General features: G+C 44.4%; 1 protein-coding gene across 1 annotated transcript in view; it reads right to left on the bottom strand.

Annotated features, from left to right (window-relative positions):
• LOC149322050 (dynein axonemal heavy chain 9-like) overlaps positions 1 to 26,580 on the bottom strand; it is a 261,190-nt gene that overhangs the window by 193,888 nt on the left and 40,722 nt on the right. Inside the window, exons 11-13 of the mRNA XM_089533794.1 lie at positions 10,551 to 10,716; positions 8,531 to 8,633; positions 2,588 to 2,827 (exon numbers count right to left, since the gene is read on the bottom strand). Coding sequence (XP_089389920.1) covers positions 2,588 to 2,827; positions 8,531 to 8,633; positions 10,551 to 10,716 — 509 coding nt within the window. The remainder of the gene's footprint in view (positions 1 to 2,587; positions 2,828 to 8,530; positions 8,634 to 10,550; positions 10,717 to 26,580) is intronic.

Raw genomic sequence — 26,580 nt, 5'->3', positions numbered from 1 at the left:
TGTATTCATTTGGAAGCACACACATACACAAGTGATAAATCAGGTGTGCAAAATTAAGCTCTATCTCACAGGTTTTCTTTATATTATGTTAAGAAATTAGTAATTTGTCAGCTAAAATAACTAAGCCTTCAGTATTCTTCAACTAGCACTGTTATCTCTTTCAAGATGGAAGAGGGCTTCAGAATGAGGGGGAAATGTCATGCAACAAGTTTTGCACACAAAACAATAAAGTTTACTTCCTACAGAGCAAGACCCATAGGTCTTTTTTTTAAAAAAAATAAAGCCTGGAAATGTCTTTTGTTACATTAAATGAGAAAACCTTGTACGTAATTATTTAAAGATGCAGATACCGTGCAAGAAAGTAATGAATTAATTCCGGCTGGGACAGAGCAGAAAGAATACCATGTTTAGCTTTTCAGGGCAGAATATACCACCACCAGATGATGATGTTGATTTTCTACTAATTAAAGAGTGCTTTCTCATTCAATCAAATTTTGTCCTTAGTATACAATCTTTAGCTTTGGTGCTGCCTATAAAGACCATCACTCTTCTCTCTAGTTCTGCTCTTTTTCTTCTCAAGAATCTATGCATTTCAGCCAATGCAAGAAACACAGATGCACTACAGCCAGCCTTTATGTCTTCAGAAATAGAAGTCAGTCATTCCTTCTTTGTCCCAGAAAGTGAATTATAACATGATGCTTGCAGCACTTACCACTGAGTAATTCAGTCAGTCTGCAACTACTATCTTAAAACTGACTCTGCACTACAAACCTTACACATAAAACATCTCTCCTAATTTTTGGATGTTTTCCCTCACTGTCAACCTTTCTTGCCAGCAAGAACAGTGAAACGTTCTTGAGAACATGAAAAGTGCACACTCTGTTGTGGGATTTTTTTCTCATTGACCAGTATGGGTGCTAATGGAACAGAGGGTGTTTTTTAAGCCATACCATGCTTGAACATGCTAAAGTATCAAGCATTTGGAATTGTATGCATATTATGTATCATATGCTTCTCAGTCAACTAGAAAACAGCAGTTGTAAGAGCAATCTTCAAGTATCCTTGATACTCAAAGCCATTAAACGCTGAACATCTTGATTTCCTGCCTAGAATTAATGGGGATATTAAAGGGCCACTTTTCTAAATGTTTCTGCATTTACATTCACATTAGAAGTTAAAAAAGAAGCTTCTGTCTAGCATGAAGTAAATTACAAAACAGAAATGTATAGCCCCAAACTAGTTTTGGCATTATTTTCCTGCTAGCATGAAAATAAGAGGTACTTCATATGACTCTGTGAGATATTTCATCTGACTAGGTGGAAAGACAATCAGAGCTTTCTATGATACTAACACATTTACTGCTAATTGGTTTTAAAATCTTCTACGTTGCTATTCAGTGCAGATAATAAGGTAGAAATCTCAAACATTTTTCCCAAAGGTATCAAACAGTGATTAAGCAAAGTGGGGCACAAGTTCTCATTAGACCTCCACATGTCTCATTTCAGCCTAGGCAGGGGCTCGTGGCTCATTCTCCTCTTTCTGTCACAGTAAATTCATATCCAAGTACCAAAGAAAAACTGTACAGTTTGTGGATAATTTTAACTGGATGCAGCTAGCTGCCTAGTCTCTTTTTCTCTTTTCCGGGAGAAGAGAAGGAAAAGAGGTGATATGATAGCCCTGTTTAAATATTTGAAGGGATGTTATATTGAGGAGGGAGCTAGCTTGTCTTCTGCTGCTCCAAAGAACAGGACCTGGAACAATGGATGAAAGCTCCAGGAAAAGAGATCCCATCTCAACATTAGGAGGAACTTCCTGACAGTAAGGGCTGTTCGACAGTGGAACACGCTCCCTTGGAAAGTGGTGGAATCTCCCTCCTTGGAAGTCTTTAAACAAAGGCTGGATGGCCATTTGTCGGGGATGCTTTGATTGAGAGTTCCTTCATGGCAGGGGGTTGGACTGAATTGCCCTTGTGGTCTCTTCCAACTCTAGGATTCTATGGCATGTTACAGAGCGCCCAAAATGGGTGCTCTGCCGGCGCCGCCGGTTGCTGCGTCCGGGAACCGCAGCAGTCAAACCGCGCAGTTCCCGGACGCAACAAAAAGAAGCCGCAAAAAGTGGCTTCTTTTTGCACCCCAGAAGTGGCGCCACAAGTGGCCAATGATGCTACGCGTCCACGACGTCAAGATGGCAGCGCCCATGTAGAATGGGCGCCACCATTTTGTCTGTCACCAGGACGTACTAGGGTTAGGGGCGTGCGTAAAGCACGCCCTTTCCTAACCCTAGTACGTCCTGGGGACGTACTTTACGCCCGTGCAGAATGGGCCCAAGATTCAACAGAAGCACACAGCATCAGTATACAAATAACAGGAAAATTAACCAAATTCATCAAACATTGGGTCAGCCTCTTATTCCGGTGGGTATTGCAACCTCTTATTTTTATGTTTTGGAACTGGTATTAGTAAAGAACATGATGTTAGAACATGATACAGCCAGTATCGCTTCCTTTAATTTTTGGGCCTATCTAGCTAAAGGAGCACATATCCCACAGGAAGAAGCAGTGAACTCCCAAAGAGGAAATGTTACTTACTTGGAAAACATTGGAGAGATCTCTTAGGTTGAAGTTATAATGAAATTTGACCGCTGTTGGAAGGAATGTTGCTGCCACTTTCAGGTGAAGGGCAAGTGCCAGATTTATTAACTGCTGGGATGATTTCTGAACAGCCCCAGAGAAGTTCTCCCGCTTTAGATGCTGTGTTAGGATGGTGCTATAAATGGTGGACAGAGAATCTGACCCAGGAAATGAAAGCGCAAAGACACTGAAGTGGCGCTGCATGGAAGAAAACACAATAAGAATCGGTGGGTAAATTGCACTGGAACCAAAAGACAGTGAATTTGGGGTATAAGTGCCTTCATTGGTACAACACTTCCATTGGCCTAAGAGTAAGAAAGGTCTAAGAGTTTTCACAAACCTGACTCAAGAGGGAACACTGGCCAATTTGGAGGGGGGGGGGGGCGCACATGACAACAAATTCAAATAAAAAACACAGGTGCAGATGGTGGTCCTGGGCGGAAGATTCAGAGCAGCATTTGCCATTTAATACCTCCCAGAACATGTGATTTCTCAAAAGTCACAAATGGGAAACACCAAGAAAATTAAAGTTAGTTAAATAGTTCTGAGTTCTAGAGAGATGGAGTATTTGGGGTCATTCCCACAACAATTTGAAGCAAATCGTTATTTGGGGCATATAACCCTCGTTCCCACTTGAAACTGATTCCTATCCTCATTGGATTAATTCCAGTTGGGACAAAGCAGGACAAATGCAAACAAAAAACAGGTTTTCCTGATAATAGTTTTTTTGCGGTTCTTTTCAGAAGAATCGATTCTGAAGCGTGTCCAATAAGTGAGAATGCCAGATCAGAATCAATTCTTTCTAAGGGGAGGGACAAATGGCAGAGGGGTGTGTACCATTCCTCCCCAGAGATGTCACACACACACCCCTCTGCTGCCTTTTTGGGTTCTTTTTTTAAAAAATAATAATCGAAAAATCGTAGAACGGTCAAGCAACTATTTGCAAAGGTAAGTAGTTGCTAAACCATTCTATCGATTTTTTGATTAATTTTATTTATTTTTTTAAAAATGAGTTCCCCCGCCCTCCTCACAAACAAACAAGCAAGCTTCATTTATCTACTGCTTCATACCGCCTAAGCAGTGTCTAAGTGGTTTACAACTGTAAGCTAAATTTTGTCTTCTTCCTCTTGCCAGTATTGTGTGATCCTAATTCAGTTACTAACATAGTGCACTGGCAGGATTACTGACACCGGCACAATTACTGACAATGTATAGGTTGAAATTTGAACACACTCTTTAAAGAGTGTGTTCAAATTTCAACTTATATATTGTCATTAATCCTGCCGGTGCACTATGTTAGTAGCTGAATTAGGATCACACAATACTGGCAAGAGGAGGAAGACAAAATTTGCTTGCTCCAAGTAGTCTCTTTCCCCTGTGTCTGCCTTCCTGCCTTCCTGGCTGCAGAACCTATGGCCCCTTTTCCCCCACTGGCTATGACCACCTATATAGAGGTACTTGGAGTGGAGCAGGCATAGGAACAAGCCTCTGCTGAGTGTCTGGAAGCTTGTTCTTACTGGTTTGAAATTTAAAGAAGGTGTCATGTCACCTTCAAAGCTGGGGAAGCTGGAGGAAGGGAGCACAACAAAGCCTGGGCAAAAGGGCACTGACTCTCATCTATGGATGACAAGAGGCAGCCACCCTCAGCTTTTCTCCTCCTGTTCTCCCAAGAAGAGTAAGACAGAACTACAGACAGTGGAGTTTCCTCTCTACCTTGCTGCTGTATGTCGATGCACTCAGAAATAAGCAGTAGTAAAGGGTGACAGTGGCACAGGATCTCTCAGAGACAACAGTAATGGTGCCACAGCTAACACTTGTTAGTACTGCACAGAAGGAGGCATGTAATTTCCCTTTTGAAGATTATTTACTATGGACACCCTATGATGAGACCATCCAAAAAGAAAGAACAAGTCACTGAGGTAGAGCAGAGGAGAACTATGAGTAGTGCTGTGGTTAATGACGCAACTGGACTCAAGCCAAAAAGAAGTTCAGCTGTTGACTTGCTCAGAGATAAAAAGAAAATCTGACGTTGCACAACACATACTACAGGAACATGGAATATGAAAACCATGAATCAGGGGAAACTAGACATAGTAAAACAAGAAATGGAATGTATTGCAGTACTTGTGGTGAGTGAGCTATAGAAGACACAAACAGGAATTTTGAATTGAAGATTATTGGAAAATTTGGCCTTGGATCAAGAAATGAGGTGGGAAACCAGCTAAAGGAATTTTGCGAGGCCAACAGTTTGTTGATGGCAAACACATTCTTCAAACAACCCAACAAGTGACTGTCAGGACATCACCTGATGGCCAATATGGAAAACAGATTACATAATTGGAAGCAGAAGATGGATAGGCTCCATTCTTTGTGTAAAAACTAAACCATAACAAATTGTAGAACAGACAATGAACTACTAATAGTAAAAATCAGAGTAAAACTAAAAAATAACACTGAACTAACCATCATGCCAAAGTACAGCCTGAAGAACATCCCCATAAAATTTACAGACAATGCGAAAAATAGATTTGCACTATCAAGCCTAACTGACCAGGAACTAGATGAACTCTGGACACTGCTAGAGATCAATGCTAAAAGACACTATGGCGGGTTACAAACCGCCACTTACGATGCGCTCCGTGTGTGCTAGGGTTAGGAAGGGGCATGTTAGGGTTAGGAAGAGTTGCCCCTTCCTAACCGGCCCTGGCCCCAACACATGCGGAGCGCATCGTAAATGGCGGAGCCCATCCACATGGGCGCCGCCATTTTGACATCTTGGACGCATAGCGTCCAGATGTGTCGCGGTGGAAGTGACGCCGCGAGGGCGCACTTCGCCTCTCAAGGCGCCACTTCCGCGTTTTGAAAAGGAGCACCATTTCGGAGCTCCTTTTTCGCGGCACCGGGAAGCCTCGCGGTCTGGCCGCTGGGGCTTCCCTCCGCAGCGAATGGCGGCGGCGGGAGAACGGCCGCTTGAGGGCGGTCTGTAACCCGCCAACATGTCACCAAAATGAAAGATGAGCCTCAACACATAACAGAAGAAACTCTTCAAGCAGCACAGGACAGAAGAGAAGCAAAAGTGAAAGGTGACTGAAATGGAGCAAGAAGTCTGAATGCAACTGTTCAATAACTTGGGTGCAGAAATAAGGAGAACAGGTGACATGAAGAACATGTATTTTATTAGGTGATTTTAATTGTTTTTACATTTTATCGTACACATATTTAATTTCTGGAAGTCATCTTAGGTCCCACTCTGGGGAAAAGGCACAATAGAAATAGATAGATAGATAGATAGATAGATAGATAGATAGATAGATAGATAGATAGATCCCAAAGAAAAGAGACACTAGGGATTGAGTAACCACAGGACCATTGCATTAATTTCCCATGCAAACAAAGTGATGCTCAAAATTCTACAACAAAGACTGCTACCATATATGAAGCAAGAAATACCAGATGCCCAAAATGGGTTCAGGAAAGAAGGCACTATAGATCATATCACAAACATATGTTGGATAATGGAGCATACTGAAGAATTTCAAAAGAAAAATCAGCCTGTGTTTTATCGACTATAGTAAAGCTTTGATCATATAGCTCTGAAAAACTATGGATCACTCTTAAAGTAATAAGTGTGCCACAACATTTGATTACCCTGATGTGTAACCTGTACTCAGAACAAGAGGCTACTGTTAGAACAGAATATGGAGAAATTGGATGAATTCCAATTGGTAAGGGGGTCAGGCAAGGCTACACCCTATCATCCTATCTGTTTAACTTGTATGTCAAAAATATAATACAGAATGCAAAATTAGACTCGGAGGAAGGGGGCATGAAAATCAGGAGAAGGATCATCAGCAATCTAAGATATGCAGATGACACCATACTAGTAGAAAATAGCAAATGCTTGGAACCATTACTGAAGAATGGTGGGTTTACAGCTGAACATTAAGCAAATAAAAATAATGACCATAGGGGATTTACATAACTTTAAAATAGATGATGAAGACATTGGAATAGTCCAAGATTTTCCATATCTTGGCTCTGTCATTAATCAGAATGGAGACTTCAGTTAAGAAATCATAAGAAGTCTAGGACTGAGAAGAGCAATATAAAGGACCTAAACACAATTCTGAAGTGTAAAGATATATCTCTGAATATTAAAGTTAGGATGGTCCATTGCCATCATATATCCAGTATCTATGTATGGTTGTGAAAGCTGGACAGTGAAAAATGAAGAAAATCAACTCATTTGACATGTGATGCTGTAGAAAAGTTCTGAGGATACAATGAACTACTAAAAAGACAAATAAATGGATCCTGGGAAAATCAGGCATGAACTCTCCCTAGAAGCCAAGTTGACTAAACTGAGGCGATTGTACTTTGGCCATATCATGACAAGATATAGCTCACTAGAAAAGACAATAATGCTTCATAAGGTTGAAGGAAGTAGGAAAAGAGGAAGACCAATTCCAGATGGATAGACTCAGTCAAGGAAACTACAGCTGCCTTGAGTCTGCAAGGCCTGAGCAAAGCTGTTGAGGACAGAATGACTTGGAGGACTCTCATTCATAGAGTCACCATTAGTCAAAACTGACTTGTAAGCAGCTAACAGCAGCAAATGACCACCTACACTGGCATTGTTACACTGGTGTAGTATACCAACAGGATTCTGTTTCAGAAATCTCTACAATCCTATTGTCATCCCCTATAGATTAAGAATAGGGAAGACTGAAACTGAAAGACAGCGACTTTGCAAGAACACTACAGTATCTGAACAGGAAACATCCCAATTCAAATTCCAACCACTTTATCATGAGATTTCTTGGGTATCGTAGCCTTCCTCTCCTGCCCAGTCAAAATGATTCTTATACTTTTAAATTGCCAAAGCACTGAACTGGAACAAAATATTTTTTTTAAAAAAAGTGACATTCTTCCTGAAAAGTCTAGTGACACAAGCAGGAGAGGATTTCATAAAAGAAAGATGCCCAACACAATTTGCTATTTGGGTGCCTCGTGTCTAGGGAAAATTTCAGATGTACCTGCATATTTATCCATAATATCCATACCACCCCAAACCCCAATTCCTATCAATATAAGAAGTGTCACCAGGAATCTGAAGAAGTGTATGTTAAAATAAGGAAGGAAAAACTTTCCACAGCTTCACCAGACAGCACTCGGTTTATCCCATGACAAAGAGTCTTGCCACTATCTATGGTGCTGGATTATCAGCGTGTTACAGACCGCCTAAAAGCGGTGGTCTGCTGGTGGCGCCGGTTGCTGCGTCCGGGAACCGCAGCAGCCGAACTGTGCGATTCCCAGGCGCAGCCGAAAAGAAGCGCCAAAATGGTGCTTCTTTTTGTGGCACGGAAGTGGCACCACGAGGCGCTAGTCACGCACTTGCAGCGTTACTTCCGCCGCGCGACATCCGGACGTTACGCACCCACAACGTCAACATGGCGGCCCCCGTGTGGAATGGCTGCCGCCATTTTGTGCGTGCTCCACGCATACTAGGGTTAGGGGTGTCAGGAAGTGACGCCCCTTCCTAACCCTAGTACGCACAGAGCACGTATTTTATGCCCATCCGGAACAGGCCATCCTTATGTTGGAACTGCACTAAGAAATCAGATTCTGGTTGGACTAAAACATTCAAGAAGGGAGAAATGAGTGACTGGATTGTACATGGGCTATGTTCACATCAGAAAAATATGCTCTACTTTAATTAACTCACATTTTTATTTGTGATAATTCCTATATAAGTTTCTTTCAAAGTTTTCAGTTCTTGAAACCTGTCTTCTTCACAGGGGCATAGCTCAAGCATGTATAAAGTAGTGAAGGGTCTAATGCTTCCATAGATTAAAAAAAAAGCCACCAGTGAACTTCTCCCAGCTATGCAAAAAGCAATACCTGTAGGCGTGCATTGACAGTGAAGCTGCCTGCTGTGGGATTCATGCATGACACGTACTGCACATTCATGATTTCCTTCAGGGACAGCTTGTTTCTGTCATACCTTTGCCAGGAGGAAAAAAGAATTTATCATTCTAACCACAACTTTTTAGCAACAAACAAACAGCAGCGTGCTTGCTAGACACTGTGCCAACTCTCCAGCAGGATGTAGTATGGCTACTGGGCACCTGCTGTATCCCAGCTGTTTTCAATTAATATTCGAGCACAGACAGTGTAATTTGGAGGAATGAGGTTAGGATTCACATATGTCTGCATAACGTCTATTACAACAGGCACTTGACCTCAGGTACCACCTCATACTTCCATTACACTATTTATATATGAGTATAATGATCTAGAGCTGGGGATGGAAGTTTCCATCTCAAAAGTGTGGAGGCCACCAGGTTGAGGAAAGCTCCTGCTGGAGCACTGTGCAGCCACCATGAGCCCATAAAGTCTATGGCCCGATACAAACAGGCCAAAATAAAGTTGCTTCGGGTCTCTTTGGAGGTATGCTGTTTAAATGATGCATGGGTCCTAAGAGTCCAGAAGTTGCGCCAAAGCCACGCTCCAATCCTTAGCACTGGAGCGCAGCTTTGGCACAGCTTCTGGACTCTTAGGACCCATGCATCATTTAAACAGCATACCTCCAAAGAGACCCGAAGCAGCTTTATTCTGGCCTGTCTGTATCAGGCCTATGTTCATCACAAACAGTGCTCATGCACTGAAACTTTTAACTGCATAGTCACCTCATGTTTGTCCCCTTGCAAACAGTGACTAAGTGTCATAAAAGACCTGAGAATTTGTCCAAGGCTGCACTGTTCTCCTCTCTCTCTTAGAAAATAAGTAACCAGGCCAAGCTATCCCTTCTTAATGCCTACTGTTCTCTTCTGCATAAAGTAAGACAGACAATATTTGTTCATACTGTGTCTCTGCCAAATAGTAGTGACTGATGCCTCTTTTAGGAAGAAAAACTTCCTCAAAGGTCATTATCAGAACAATATAGTAAATTACTTGAAAGGAGTTGCTGTATGTCTGCTTTGGGTACAATGATGTACCTTTAGTAGAGGCCTGTACAGTGTACAGGCTTCTACTAAAGGTAAAAGTAACAATTTCCCCTTGACATGAACGTCCAGTCGTAACCAACTGTAGGGAGTGGTGCTCATCTCCATTACTAAGCCGAAGAGCCAGCAATTTTCAAAGGCAACTCCAGTGGTTATGTGGCCAGCATGACAGTACAGAACTCTGTTACCTTCCCACCAAAATGATACCTATTTATCTAATTGCACTTTTACATGCTTTCAAACTAGCAGCCCTTTCCCCCAAACTTATACAGACCATAACTTAACTATCCAACAGATTTTCTTTTAGTCTAAATGTTGCAATGTGATATTTGACAAATGTATCAAAATGCACTTTAAAATACATATTTATAAAAGTATATTTGGTTGAGATTATTTTAAAATAGGAAATTAATGCATATACAGAAGGAATGATTGTTTTTTAAAAAAAACACAGAAAAAAGACATTGACAATATGTAGGCATATCCAGGGGTACTGTGTTGGCCATGCAGCAAAACACAACACAATTCAAAATCAACAAAACAATGATAACTTTATTGGCCAACAAAAATGCACAAAATGCATTGTACAAACTGTCAAAATTTCACTGGCTTCTTCATCAGGCAAAGCTGTTACAAATCATACAGGAGAAGAAAAGGGACAGTGTTAATTTTAATATGTCCTGATATGGTTAGATGGAGACAGCCTGGATCCCAAGGGAAGTTATTTTTCTGTTGCTAATGGAGTTGTAATTGCATTATTATCTTTCATTAGTGCCCACATGGCCAATAAAGGGAGTGGCCTCTGGCTGCACTGAGATCCCTCCAATCCATCTTAACTGGAATCAGAAGTAACATCCAAAACAAAATATATCACTGTGACTCTAACACTGTCACAGCTTTTGTCCACTATAGCTTACCAGTGTCCATAGTCCAGATGTTGCCGGATGAGAGTATGAGGCTGAACTGTCCCATAGGTATCAACTTCAGGCATGTTCAAGTCATCAATGAAGTAGATAAGTTTCTTAGTGCCAGGAGGTCCATAATTCCTCCCAGCCTTTTTCTCCAGTGGCTTCTCAAGAATGGCTGTGTGGAAACAAAGGTTGAGAATTTTAAAACCCCAAAATTTAATATTCCCAAACTGCTAACTAATCTAGGTAGCCTGGCAACAACAAATGCCTGTGATGGAGCCACACCACTACATTGATTCAGTATACAGTCCTCCCTTCTTTCTCGCGGTTTTTGAACCCGCATCCCTCACTTATGTGCAAGGGATGACCAGAGGGGAAAATAATGGGGGGGGTGCCCGAGGCGTGTGCCCACACACGAGCACGCTCTCACAGCCGCATGCCTATTCAAGCTAATGGGACTTAAATACAGTGGTCTCTTGCCTTACCCTGGGGTCCGTTCCAGACCCTACCACATAAGGCAAGTTCCACCTATGCTTGAGTCCCATTAAGGATAATAGGGCTCATGCACATGACGGTGTGGCGATGCAAGTGCCGTGGTTGCGCACACCATTTATTAAATATCTGGGATATTGATCTCTCCAGGGCTATATACAGTATCGCTCCCAAGCGTCCTCTCAGACCTGCTTCCAAAAAACGGCCTTGGTATACGGAAGATCTTCGGGCCAGGAAGTGGGTTTTGCGACAACTAGAGCGCAAATGGCGGAGACATCAGGCCTTAGCCGACAAGACACTCCTGGACTCTCTTTTGAAGGACTACGGGGTGGCGATAATCGCAGCGAAGAACTCGTTCTTTTCTGCGCGTATCGCGTCCGCGGAGTCGCATCCGGCAGAGCTGTTCAGGGTAGTGAGGGAGCTTACTCAACTCCCTCCTCCCCTGAACCCTATTTTGGAACCATCGAAAGCCTGCTGTGACGAGTTTAACAGCTTCTTCGCAGATAAAATCTCTCGGATAAGGATTGATCTCGACTCCATTATTAGTTCAGAATCTAGAGAAGAGGTGTCCAGAGCCTCCATGGACTTGGTTAAACTGGATCACTTTGAGTCTGTCTGTACTGAGGATGTGGACAAGATTCTTCGAAGTGTTAGGAAGACGACTTGCTCTCTTGATCCCTGTCCTTCATGGCTGACAGCTCAAGGGGGAACGGTTGTGACTAATATGTTGCACCGTATTATTAATACATCCTTCAAGGATGGGCAGTTTCCATCAACTTTGAAGACGGCCATTGTTAAACCTTTGTTGAAAAAGCCCTCCCTTGACCCCCTAATTCGGAACAATTATCGGCCTGTCTCGCTGCTGCCATTTTTAGGAAAGGTGATCGAGAGGGCAGTTGCTTTTCAGCTTCAAGGGATCTTGGATGAGACGGATTATCTGGACCCATTTCAAACTGGCTTCCGGGCGGGCTATGGAGTTGAGACTGCTATGGTCGCCTTAGCTGATGATCTCTGTCTGGGTATGGACAGGGGGAGCGTGTCCCTGTTAGTGCTCTTGGACATCTCAGCGGCCTTCGATACCATCGACCATGGTATCCTTCTGGGTCGCCTGAGGGAATTGGGTATCGGGGGCTCTGCTTTGCAATGGTTCCGTTCCTACCTCTCGGGCAGATTCCAGATGGTGGAGCTGGGGGACTGTCGCTTCGATAGGAGGGCCCTGACATCTGGGGTCCCTCAGGGAGCGATTTTGTCCCCTATGCTATTTAACATTTACATGAAGCCGCTGGGAGAGATCATCCGGAGACACGGGGCGCGGTGTTATCAGTACGCTGATGACACCCAAATAGTTTTCTCTGTGTCTCCAACTGATGCAGTAACTAGGGATGGCATCTCTCCTCTTAATGCTTGCTTGGAGTCGGTAATGGGCTGGATGAGGGAAAACAGACTCAGCCTGAATCCAGAGAAAACGGAAGTACTGGTGATTGGCTCTACTGGCCCGGGTAAGGAAATTTTTCCACCTGTCCTAAATGGGGTCATGCTCCCTGTGAAGGACTCTGTTCGCAGTTTGGGGGTGCTCTGGACTCGTCACTTCACCTTACTGCTCAGGTGGATGCGGCGGTCAGGAGTACCTGTTATCAGCTTTGGCTGATACGCCAACTGCGACCCTTCCTTGGCCGGGGGGACCTTGAAACCGTACATGCTCTGGTAACCTCTCGATTAGATTTCTGTAATGCTCTTTACATGGGGCAACCCTTGTACCAAACCCGGAAGCTTCAATTAGTGCAGAATATGGCTGCTCGGCTGGTTACTGGATGTTCCAGGGCCAGCCATATAACACCAGTCCTAAAAGATCTCCATTGGCTGCCTATTCGCTTCCGGGCCGAATACAAGGTGTTGGTTATCACCTATAAAGCCCTAAATGGCTTGGGCCCAGGGTACTTGGAGGACCGCCTCTCCCCATACAATCCACCCCGCACTCTCAGGTCGGGTGAAAGACATCTTTTAAGAGTTCCAGACGCTCAATATGTATCAGCTCAGAGGGCTTTCTCTATTTCAGCCCCTCAGCTCTGGAACTCCCTCCCCAATGAGCTCCGTACTTCCACCTCCCTCAATGCTTTCAAGAAGAACTTGAAGACGTTCTTGTTCCACCAGGCTTTCCCCCCGTGAGCCTTGTGGTCATTCTCTTCCCCTTGGCAATGTTTTTGTGTATTCCATTCTACACAGCCACTTGTATAGGGTGTTGTTGGTTTTTACTGTTCTTAATTGTTAACTTTGTATTATTGTCATGCTGATGTTTTAATTGTCTTACTCTTTGATGTACACCGCTGTGATCGCTGGAATAGCGGTATAAAAATAAAATTTTATTATTATTATTATTATTATTATTATTATTAAATGGTGCGGGGCTTCCAGCATAAGCTGGAAGCTGCGTAAAAGGCACCCGCATATGATGCGGGCGCACTATATATGCAAAACTCCATTTTCATGGGGGGTGGGGTGGAACGGATCCCCTGCGAAAACAGAGGGTTGACTGTACAATAATGTTTTTGTGTCATACTTCTCAATTCCTGACAGAAAACAAGAGGATGACGAACAGAATGACTCTCTTAGAGGTTTACAATAGTTCATACAAGCAATATTGAAAAAACAAATAAGAGATGTAGCAGGAAACAAAGTAAAAAGAAAACACCAACGATTAAAAACAGAGTGGGGCTAAATATAGGAAGCAAAAGATAAGAAGGAAATGAAAGTTGTTTTGCATCTGGAAAGACTGCCACATCCTAGAGTGTTAACAGGATATTATGTTGATCATTGGTAAAGCAAAATCACACCTCATAGCCCTATGTTTGATAAGGAAAACATGCAATGAGATATCAGCACTTATCTTCCTACCCACTACTCTCTATTTCTGACTCTTTCAGATACAGGGCTTGCAATCAAAATGGGGAAAAATATGCCTCTGGACTGTCTCTTACAATCTTCCAGTTCAATATGGCCCCAGATTCCTCAAGTGTATCATACCTACACTTTCTTGCCTAAATATTAAAAAAGGAGAAGGGGGAACTTGCCATGGGGTTCTTGTTTTAGGGAACAGTCCTATGATCAGCATCAGCATCATATTTCCTTCCACTCTTAAGTAGCACCTTGGAGCCAGTTTTGTCTCCCAGGTACTAAAAACTTTCTGTGTATACTTGAGTATAAGTCAACTTTATGTGTAAGTCGAGAGCAGGTTTGGGGGCCAAAATAATGGATTTTGATATGACCTATGGATAAATCAAGGGTAAAATTTAAGATCATGTAACAAAGGGTCTAAAGGATGAAGCAAAGGAAAACAATGCCAAAGAACTTACAAAATTCTAGCAGGCATAACAGTTTGAGCTCACAGTAAAGGCTGGATGGATGAGAGAGTAAAGGGGGATCAGTGCTTCCAGGACAGATTATACTCTTGCCTTTAACCAGGAGATGGTTCTTTTTTTATAAGAGTCAAAGTGCAGTACTTATATTGACCCGTGGATAAAGTGACTCAGTTTTTTGGGGTCAATTTCTTGACTAAAATTTCTAGACTTATACATGAGTATATATGGTAGTTTTTAAAAATGTGGTTTGGATATAGGTTTGCTACATGCACATTTTTTGGAATGGACCTTAAAAAACAGTGTAAGCAGCTGCAAATAAAAAGGAAAGCAGACTGTAGTGAAGGCTAGGATACCTTTTTTAAAAAACTGAGTGAAATGCCCATTTGGAATTAGTCAATAAAACACTTTGGACAGCACAGTGGTATTTTTCAGTGGTGTAATGATTCTAAGGTACAGAATATAATTCATCCAAGATACTGATCTCTTTATCCTTGGCCTCTGGACCATATTTTGGCCTATCAGAAGGAATGAGAAGTCCATGACAAGAAAAAAGCCTTTGGCTAAGGTGGCAAGCCACTTATAGGGCTGCTAAAAGATATAGATCAGAGCTATCAAACAGATTTTTCTCAAAGCCTGGGAACACAACCATATTTTCTCAGTAAGATTATGGCTGAGCTAGATGCTTTTGTATTTGGACATCTGTTCATACTGCTTATTACGCAGATGATCAGTGACAAGCTGTCTCAGACCATGTCAAGACTACTCAAATTCAAAGTAAGTCTACTGAACAAATGAAATATTAACCTGGACAAATACTGCACAAAGCCATTGCCCAAGAATCCTAAGCAAGATGAAGGGTTAGTTTGAACAGACCAGCATTCATCAAACTGAAACCATGTGTCACTAAAAAATACCATTTTGAAGTGAAATTGGAAGTAGAACAGTATACCCTTCTCACTAGTCATTGCTCAAAGATGCTGAATCTTACACATGAGCAAATGAAACAGAAAGTGGCTGGACTAATATCAAAGAAAAGGTGCCATAGGAAATTTAGAGATTTATGTGGAAGGACAGGGGAAACCACCCAAATGAATATCACATTTTTTTCTGCCTAGTGGAACATGGGGAAAGTAATTCCTTCCTACAGCTACTGCGTTTATAGCATCTAGTAGAAAACAACCATTACAATTACCCTTGCACTGCAACCACAGCCAGAAATACTATCTTGACCCAACAGGAGTATGTCAAGGAAACTTCCACATCCCTATGAGGTGAATTATCCCTAACTGACAAAGCTAGAAGACATTATTAAGGGAAGAGAGAATAGGAATAAAGAAAAATGGTACTCACGGGAATAATATTTGTTTCAGAAAAGACTAAGCAAACAAGCAAGACAAAAACAACAGTATAACATTCACAGATCCCTCTGAATACTTCACTATACAGGTTGGTACCCCCCAAAATCATCTGGATCTCTAGTTTGTTTTTGGTTTTTTAGAAATTATGAGATCTTATAACAACAATATCCTCATAAAAGGGAGAGGGTACTTTTCTTCTGCTTTTGTCACCAATGAGCATGTCACTTTTAAACAAAGCTATTTCACATGTTCATGCTTATGACAGATTAATATTCTTCCCAAAAGCAGGTACAATTTAACTTATGGGTAATACCATAAAAGTATCATTTGTAATAGGTGCAAGCATTAAAAAGCTGCAGTATGTATCAACAAGAACCAGTGTGGCATAGTGGTTTGAGCACTGGACTACAACTATGGACCAGAGTCTGAATCCCTCCCCAATCATGGTAACCCACTGGATGACACTGAACAATTCATATTCCTTCAGCCTCAGAGGAAGGCCAAGAAAAGCCCATTAATAGGTTTGCTTTTGGATCAGCATACATCAGAAACAACTTGAAGGTACACAACAACAACAGCAACAACAATGTATCAACACTGTGCTGCACACATCTAGACTGAAAAAATACACTTGCACCACCTTTACATGCCACGGATACAGTATTTGCAATGCAATCCTATATGTGTCTATTCAGTACGTACCATTAAGTTCAACAGGCTTTATTGCCAGGTAAGTGGGTATAACACTGCAGACTTTCTATTCTGTTAGTTACACTATAAAAATGTCAGCTCTTAATAATACTTCTTCATAGTTCAGAGAGAGTCTAAATGAATAAAAGGTTTTCAAATGTCTGCATCCTGTAATTCACAGTGAACTTCTTAATAATCACACAGTCAGGCTATTAAAGGGAGATTTATCATTTGCCTTTCACAACACTGATTACATATTTACAGGTTATTAAAAATGCTTTTTGTTTTGCGTTCAGCCTCCACCTCTAAGAATCCATCTGATTTCCATCTGACAGTTTGTGGCACAAAAGATCTGGAAGTGCTGGGTGAATGATAACACCTCTGTCTGCACACAATCTTCCTCTCTCAAAAAGCATCCCCCCATGCCCCCAAATTTGAAATTTCTGGGAGAGAGATACTGTCTTTCAAATAAGCATTTAATTAGAGCTTTAATTAACATAGAAAACATCCCTTTTAGGGATTTAACAAGTATTCAAGAGATATATGGAACTGAAATGCAATTACTGAGAGATCAAATGACATGTTCGTAAAAGCAGCATTTTAATCTGAGAATGTCACTCACAATAATATCAAAAGTCTCTAGCACTGATACACAGATCCCAATTATACAGGAATAAACAGACGCAGTGTTTTAAAGTTATTAAGCATCTGTCGGGCTTTACTGGGGCTGTTGTGCTGGGAGACATCCATTTCTGTGGAATCTCAGGGGGCAAATTTGCCACATGAAGAAATCTTGCGTAAGGCTCTATAGCTTGAAATGGGATTTAGAAGGCTCAATGGCCTTTTGGAGAATCTTTCCAGGATTAGGCATATTATGTTCTACAACTAATTGCAGCTGGAAATCTGTTAAAACTGCATGACTATACAGGGAAATACAAACATTTTAAAGAACACAAAGCTTTTCAAGACCACACAAAGGATTCCATAATATTCCTACTGTGGTGTCATCTGTGTCTACCTATTAATATTTGCTTGCACATAGACATCTTTTAAAATTTTATTCATGTAAGACAGGATAGGGTCTTGGAAGCTGTAGTCCAAAAAAGTAACATTTTCAAACTCTGTACAAATCCTTCAGGAGAAGGCTGTTTTAAGCAAAGAAGTGGTAAGGAAGGGAGTTCGTAGCTCACCAATGGTGTACATGTTGTCCATGGTAGAAGGTCCCCGGTTCATTCCATGGCATTTCCCTTATTTAAAAATGGATCAGATAGCAGATGATAAGCAGAGCTTCTGCCTTAAAAGCTAGAGACCCTGCATTAACCCCTGGAAGAAAAACAGCTAATGGGACAAGTCCTATGATACCATGTTAGGCTGTGTCTTATATCTCTATGCAACTAATTCCTTTGTCTTTCAGCTGTTTTGGCCTTCCAAATTGCCTGTCATAACCAAACTGCTTCCTCTCCACCCATCAAATTTCCAGTTCAGCACCTGCTAGAGATTGACAAGTCTGTCAGTGTCACTTTCTGTCTGATTTTGAATTTTCCAGTTTAAAGTTTATCGTGTTTCAGCATCAAGTCAATCTGTGATACTTTTTTTTAAAAAGTCTGCAACATAATGCATACGCACATTTGTATTATCATAATTGTGTATACAAGTTTCCTTCACATACACATTTTCCAAGTACATTTCTGAAATAATGCAATTTTGTGCAATTATAATATTTTAATTTTGGGTGGACTTTCTCCTAACATGTATTTTGCAATGAGAGGACTACACTAAAAAATTCATCATGAATATTGGTGGTGTAGTGGTTTGAGTGTTGGATTATGACTCTGGAGACCAGGGTTCAAATCCCGGCTTGGCCATGTAAACCCACTGGGTGATTTTGGGCAAGTCATACACTCTCATCCTCAGAGGATGCCAATGGTGACTCTGCTCTGAAGAAACTTGCCCAAAAAAATCCATGATACTGTCGCCAGAAGTCAGAAACAACTTGAAGGCGCACAATGACTTGAAGGCACACTCTTTTTCTTTTTATATATATAAAATAGTTAGCTTGATAGATAAAGGGAATGCTGTGGATGTAGAATATCTTGATTTCAGTAAGTCCTTTGACAAGGTCCTCCCACAATATTCTTGCAAACAAGTTAGTAAAAAGAGGGCTAGACAGTGCTACTGTTAGGTGGATTTCTAACTGGTTGATCGGCTGAATCTAAAGAGTGCTCAACAATGGCTCCTCTTCATCCTGATGGTAAGTGGGGTGCTACAGGGTCCTGTCCTGGGCCCACTGCTATCAACATATTTATCATTAATTTGGATGATGGAACAGAGGAAATACCTATCAAATTTGCAGATGACACCAAATTTGGAGGAGTAGTTAATACCCCAGAGGGCAAGATCAAAATTCAAAATGACCTTAATAGATTAGAAGGCTGGACCAAAATTAACAAAATGAATTTCAACAGGGAGAAATGTAAGGTACTATACTTATGCAGATAAAAGGAAATGCACATATATAGGATGGAGACACCTGACTTAAAAACAGTACATGTGAAAAGGATTTAGGTGTCATAGTAGACCACAAGTTGAACATGAGTAGACTGTGTTATGTGGACAGCTAAAAAAGCTGCATCAATAGAAGTATAGTGTCTAGCTCGAGAGAAGTAATAGTACCATTATATTCTGCTTTGGTCAGGCCTCATCTGGAATACTCTGTCCAGTTCTGAGCACCACAGTTCAAAAAATCTTGACAAGCTGAAGTGTGTTTAGAAGAGGGAGACCAAAACAATGAAAGGTCTGGAAACCATGCCCTATGGGGAGAGACTTAAGGAGCTGGATATGTCTGGCCTGGAGAAGAGAAGGTTAAGAGGTTATTTTCCAGCTCTGTTTAAATATTTGAAAGGGTGTCTTGCTGAAAATGGAGCAACTTTGTTTTCTGTAGCTCCAGGGAATAGGACCCAGAGTAGTAAACTACAAGAAAAGAGATTCCACCTCAAAATTAGGAAGACCTTCCTGACAATAAGAGCTGTTTGACAGTGGAATACACTCCCTTGGGGAGTGGTTGAGTCTCCTTCTTTGGAGGTTTTTAAACAGAGGCTGGATGGCCATCTGTTGGGGGTGCTTTGATTGTGAGTTCCTGCATGGCTGGGGATAGGACTGGATAGCCCTTGAGCTTTCTTCCAATTCTATGATTCTATGAAGAACAACATTGGTGGTTAACTATATTTTGGTTTGCACACTAGTATGAGAAGTGTGAATTATGAAAGCTGGCATTAAAATACGAGCTCAACAAATTTATCCTCCAAACCTAGCATTTGTGAGGGAAAATCTAATAACATTGGACTTAGAGTAAAGAATCTACAAACAAGGTTAAATACCCACACCCAATGGTGTTTCCAAAGCCCAAATTAGCTTCCAAAACACTGCTTTTCTTTTCTAAAAAAAATTAAATAAAACCATTCTTTCTGAGGCATGCTTATGTAAAATATATACAGTAGTTTGTTGTATTACATATAAATTTAATGTTTCAATACCCCACAATTAGAAAGAAAATCGTTAATACATATTGGCAGCATCTGCTGAAGTGCTGTGAAACACAAGAGAGCTCTAAATCATCTGGCACATAGACTATGGGTTCATTTATAAAGCATACAATCAAGAGGGATGAGGCAGGGTACAAAAGAAGAGAGGCAGAGCTGCAGGTGCCCTTACATAGAAACATAGAAAACACCTACAGTAAATGAGCAAAACAACCTATCCTCCCACAGGACTCTCTGACCTGCTCCTTGGAAAGAACTCCTCTTCAGGGGGCTCCCAGCTCTCAGTCCTTGCTGGGACATGGCACAGATTCATTCCAGGCTACAATCAACAAACTAGGTCTTGGAACAAACCGTGGCTACAATGCCCATTCCAGTGACAGCACTTGCACAATGCAAAAAAATAAAAATAAAAATGAATGCAGTTTAATATGCCACCACAGCCAAAAAAGGCTTTTAACAACCACAGACCAGGTTGGGACATGTAATGCTCCTTGATCTGTGTAAAGCTTCCAGAAAAGGCATAGGCTGCTGCCACACAACTAAAATAATGCCGTCTGACACCACTTTAACTTCCATGGCTCAATGCTATAGAAATCTGAAATTTGTAGTTTGATGTGGCACCAGAGCTCTTTGACAGTGAAAGCTAAGCCTCTTATAAGACTTCAAATCCAAGAATTCCACAGCATTCAGTCCTGCCAGTTACAGTGATATCAAACTGCTTTATTTCTGCAGTGTGGATATACCCTCAGTCTATGAATATTAGGGTACTTCCTGTAACAGACTAGACATTGCCTTACCTCACCTCAGTTTCATTTTGGACTCTATTACTGCACTTTCACTTTCAGTTTGCCACTTCCCCAATCTGACAAAGACCTGTGTGTGACCGGTGGTGGGGAGGGCAGAACAGGGCTAGAAGAAGTTGCCCCAGGGCTATATCTGGTCTGCAGAATGATTTTCTTGATGTCTTCTGAAGGATGGGCCGAATCAGTCAATCTGTTACTTCCCATCACATCTCAGGGTTGACCTTTAGGAAGTGGAAGAAACCACCAGGAAAGCTAAACAGTTCTGATGCATAAAGTTTTTGATCTGCCCAAAGGTGTCACTGGGGTAGATGTAGGGGTGTGGACCGCACCATGTGACACCCCACAGGATGGGTGACACCCACCCACCACCCACTCCTGGGTCTGGTGTGCACCCCTGCACCTGCCCAGTGACACCACTGGGAAATCCCATCATGTCTCAGTGATGACCTAAAGCAGGGGTCGGCAACCTCCGGCCCATGGGCCGGATGCAGCCCGCGGAGGCCTGGCGACCAGCCCCTGGCTGCTGTTGCCGCCGCCGCAGCCGCCCATCGCAGCTTTTCGCCGCTCTGGGCACTGCCATTTTGGGCGGCAAAATGGCGGCAAGGTCGTGCGAGAGTTCGCTGCCATTTTGGGCGAAAAAATGGCGGTGCCCATAGCCCCAGAGGCCGCTATGAGCGCCGCCATTTTTTCGCCCAAAATGGCAGCGCCCAGAGCGGCGAAAAGCTGTGATGGGCAGCCGCGGCGGCAGCGGCAGGGGGCCCCTGGGTGGCCCTTTGCCGTTGCTGGGGCCCTCCAGGAGGGCTCCGGCGGCAGCAGGGGGCCCCTGGGTGGCCCTTTGCCGTCGCTGGGGCCCTCCAGGAGGGCTCCGGCGGCAGCAGGGGCCCCCTGGGTGGCCTGTTGCCTTCGCTGGGGCCCTCCAGGAGGGCTCCGGCGGCGACAGGAGGCCCCTTGGAGGCCCGTTGCCTTCGCTGGGGTCCTCCAGGAGGGCTCCGGCGGCGGCAGCGGGCCCCTGGGAGGACCGTTGCCTTCGCTGGGGCCTCCAAGAGGGCTCCGATGGCGGCAGCGGGCCCCTGGGAGGCCATTTGCCATCGCTGGGGCCCTCCAGGAGGGCTCCGACGGCGGCAGCGGGCGCCTCAGAGGCCAGTTGCCATCGCTGGTGCCCTTCAGGAGGGCTCCTGCGGCGGCGGCGGGCCTCTGGCGTCAGGGGCCGACAAAGACGGGGAGGCCTCCAGCACTGGCGGTCCCCGCCGGCTCTTTCCCGGCCTCTGACAGGGCCTGGGGCCCCGTCAGGAGCCGGCAAAGAGGATGTGGCCTGGCCCCTGGGGGTGGAAGCTCCGCCCCCAGGGGTGGGAACTCCACCCCGAGGTGGAAGCTCCGCCTCCGGAGGGTGGAGGCTACACCCCCAGCACGCGGCCCCGCCCCCAGGGGGTAGAAGCTCCACCTCCCCGGCTTCGGCCCCCCAGTTGTCTGAGGGACAGCAACCCAGCCCCCGGCTCCAAAAGGTTGCCTACCCCTGACCTAAAGGAAGTGGAAGAAGCCACTAGGAAATCTGAGCATTTCTGATGCAAACAGTTTTTCCTTTGCCCAGTGACACCACTGGGCAGAGGAAAAAGTATTTGTATCAGACCTGCTCAGATTTCCTAGTGGCTTCTTCAACTTCCTGCAGGTCAGCACTGAGACATGATGGGAAAGTAATAGATTGACTGATACAGCCTCTTCTTCACAAGACATTAAGGAAATCACTCAGTGGGATCCTTCTTCCACTACAGATAAGATTAGTGCCTCATGACTTCACTGCAGTCCCAGCGCTCAACCCAGAGAGGGAGCCAAGACATTTACAGAGTCACAAGGGGCAAGCAGTGAGGAAGGTGGTCACTGATGTCTCCCCCTCCTCAGCAGTCCCCCCCATACACACACCAGGTGTCACTGATGTGTGCAGTCAAGTTCCTACTTCCTATAGGTCAGGTTTTCAATGCTGTGAGAAAGTAGTACAGTAGGCAGACATGTGACAGTCTTAGATTTCCCTGAAAAGTCAATTAATGCCAAACAAGCAAACAGTGTTTCTGAATATCTCTGGATAGTCCTTCATTGTTTTGACTTGTAATTAAATGTAAATGGCTTTAAAAACATTCATTAGAAAGAGCTACTGAATAACAAACTGCAAAACTGAACCAAATAAATCTAAATACTGAACAACTTAAACCAAAGGGCAGGGAATATAAATCATGTCTAGCACACACCAGCAACCAGATCTGAGGCCCATCCTCATATGTATTCACACTGTAGATACTTTACTCCAATTCTCTGTACCAGCTTCTAGCCATAGCTCATAGTCCCAGTAAATATGAAACAGTTGCTGCTATTTATCTCTATAGATCTCCACAGCAAGAAATTATTTTCCAGGTGTGAAATAAATGTGTGGTAAGCATCTCTTATCCTCCTAGTCAAACATCACTAATGGGTTTGAGCTTATACTGAACTCTCCCAATCACCACTCCCTTTCAAGAAAAATTGTAGGCTGTTTTAACAATTCTAATTAATCCCCTTCCTATGCCAGCCCATGAGGGTAAAATTGTACCCAAAAGACAAAAGTATGCTTCCAGAGCTATTGGAGACGAATTGATCTTCCTCCCATTCATGGAGGCCTACAACTCATTTAACAGTAGAGCACATCAATTCAATTGTTGTACATGGCAGTGGGTGTGCCCAGATGATACATTACTTATACACATATGTCTATATAGTGAGATCAAGCCTAGGGCTCAGGTGTATGAGTATTTTCTCCACTTTCCCCATATAGAAAGGACTTCAATAATCCAACAGTAGCCATAGAGGGGTGGGGGGAGGATAGGGATACGGGGGATGCCTGGGCCGGGGATAACACCTTGGGGGGCGGAGCTCCAATTGAGGTTGTGTGGGGCAGGGGGAGGTATGGCGGTGGGAGAAGGGACTTGCGTTCCAGGGGAAGGCGTGATAGATGCATCATATCTATCTCGCCTTCCTGTCCCCCTCCCAACCTGAAGGACCTGAGGGTCTCTCCAACCGTGCCACAAACCCTGTCGCTGCTCCTGGGCAATGCCAGGTCTCTTAACAACAAGACCCACATTCTCCAGGATCTGCTGGAGGACTCTAACTGTGACCTGGCTTGCATTACCGAGACCTGGCTGGGGCCTGAAGGGGACGCTGTGTGGGCTCAGGCCCTGCCAGCTGGGTACTCGGTGAAGGACCAGCGCAGGTTAGGTGGGCGGGGGGGGGAGTGGCCTTGGTACATAGGAACACCGTGTCCCTCTCCAGGAACCACATCCGACAGACCTCCTATATCGAGTGTATTTACCTGACCCTAAAGGCTAGGGACAGTCTAGGGATTCTGTTAGTGTATCGGCCACCCCGTGCATTAGCGGACTCCCTTAACGAGCTGACACAGCTGGTCGCTGAACTGATGTTGGAGGCACCCAGGCTTCTTGTCCTGGCTGACTTCAACATCTCCCTCACGGCCAGCTATATTCCATCCGGTGCGGCTCGGGAATTCATGGAGACCATGGCGGCCATGGGCCTGTCCCAGCTGATACAGGGTCCTACGCACTGTGCGGGTAATACCCTCGATTTGGTCTTCTGTTCGGAGGCGGAGAATCCGTGGGTGGAAATAGTTAATGTTTCCCCCCTGTCATGGACGGATCATTTCCTGGTAGAGGTGAAACTCAAGGCCTCTGCCCAGATCCCCCCCGGGGGTGGTGGACCTGTTAGGATGGTCCACCCTCGAAGGCTGATGGAACCTGAGAGGTTCCAAGAAGCCCTAGAGGGGCTCACGGTTGGAAATGACGGCGACTCTGTTGATGCCCTCACCGGTATTTGGAATACCGGTCTTTCTAGGGCTATACACAGGATCGCTCCCAAGCGCCCTCTCAGGCCCGCTTCCAAGCGTAAGCCCTGGTATACGGAAGACCTCCGGGCAAGGAAGCGAGTTCTGCGACGGCTAGAGTACCGTTGGCGCAAACACCTTCGCTTACACGACAAGACTCTCCTAGACCAACTGTTAAAGGACTACGGAGAGGCAATACGAGCAACAAAGAATTCGTTCTATGGTGCTCGTATTGCGTCCGCTGAGTCGCGTCCGGCAGAGTTGTTCAGGGTGGTTAGGGAGCTAACTCAGCTCCCTTCCACCCCGAACCAGATCCTTGATCCTTCTAAGGCCTGCTGTGACTTGTTTAACGACTTTTTTGCGGATAAAACTTCTCGTATAAGCGAAAGTCTGAACGCCGACATTATTGCAGAACCTGGGGTAGAAGTGTCCAGAGCCTCCGTGGACTATGTTAAACTGGATCAGTTTGAGTTGGTGAGTACCGAGGATGTGGACAAGATCCTTGGAAGTGTTCGGAAGACAACCTGCTCTCTTGATCCCTGTCCCTCGTGGTTAGCGGCCCAGGGGGGACCGGTGGTAACATTATTGTTACGCCGGATAATTAATTCATCTTTGAGGGATGGGCTATTTCCATCGGATCTTAAATTGGCCATTGTAAAACCGATCCTAAAAAAACCCTCCCTCGACCCCCTGGTACACAATAATTATCGGCCTGTCTCGCTGCTACCATTTTTGGGAAAGGTGATCGAGAGGGCGGTTGCTATCCAGCTTCAGGCGGTCTTGGATGAAACGGATTATCTAGACCCATTTCAAACTGGCTTCCGGGCGGGTTACGGGGTTGAGATGGCCATGGTCGCCTTGGTCAATGATCTCCGTCTGAGCATCGACGGGGGAAGCGTGTCCCTGCTGGTGCTTTTGGACATCTCAGCGGCTTTCGATACCATAGACCATGGTATCCTTCTGGGACGCCTGGCAGAGGTGGGGATCGGGGGCACTGCGCTCCAGTGGTTCCGCTCCTACCTCTCCGGGAGGTCCCAGATGGTGCAGCTGGGAGACGTGTGCTCCGATGAGAGGCCCCTTAAAACTGGGGTCCCTCAAGGGGCCATTCTGTCTCCCATGCTATTTAACATTTACATGAAACCGCTGGGACAGATCATCCGGAGACATGGGGCGCGGGTTTATCAGTACGCTGATGATACCCAAATCATTTTCTCTATGTCTCCGACTGATGCAGTGACTGGGGATGGCGTCCCTCCTCTCGTGGCCTGTCTAGAGTCAGTAATGGGCTGGATGAGGGAAAACCGACTCAAGCTGAATCCAGAGAAAACGGAGGTACTAGTGATAGGTTCTCCTGGTCCAGGAATGGAGGTGGTTCCACCTGTCCTGAACGGGGTCACGCTCCCTGTGAAGGACTCCGTGCGCAGTCTGGGGGTGCTTCTTGACTCGTCGCTTCACCTGACTGCTCAGGTGAATGCGACGGTCAAGAGTACCTGTTATCAGCTTCGGCTGATTCGCCAGCTGCGCCCATACCTGGCCCAGAGGGACCTAGAAACTGTTGTACATGCTCTGGTAACTTCAAGATTGGATTTCTGCAACGCACTCTACATGGGGCAACCCTTATACCAAACTCGGAAGCTGCAAATGGTGCAGAACATGGCAGCCCGGCTGGTCACTGGTGCTCCCAGGACCAGCCATATAACACCGGTTTTAAAAGATCTCCATTGGCTGCCCATTCGCTTCCGAGCTCAATATAAGGTGTTGGTAATTACCTATAAAGCCCTAAATGGCTTGGGCCCAGGATACCTAAAGGACCGCCTCTCCCCGTACATTCCGCCTCGCACCCTCAGAACGACTGGGCAGCAGCTACTGAAGGTGCCTGGGGCTAGGTTAACCTCCACTTCTCGGAGGACGTTCTCCATAGCTGCCCCAGCCCTTTGGAATG

Source organism: Sceloporus occidentalis, unplaced genomic scaffold (assembly GCF_023333645.1).
Source record: "Sceloporus occidentalis isolate IW3139 unplaced genomic scaffold, rSceOcc1.0.p SCAF_1, whole genome shotgun sequence".
Classification (NCBI taxonomy): Eukaryota; Metazoa; Chordata; class Lepidosauria; order Squamata; family Phrynosomatidae; genus Sceloporus; species Sceloporus occidentalis.
The sequence above is the reverse complement of the archived record's forward strand: the minus strand, read 5'-3'. Positions and strand labels throughout refer to the sequence as shown.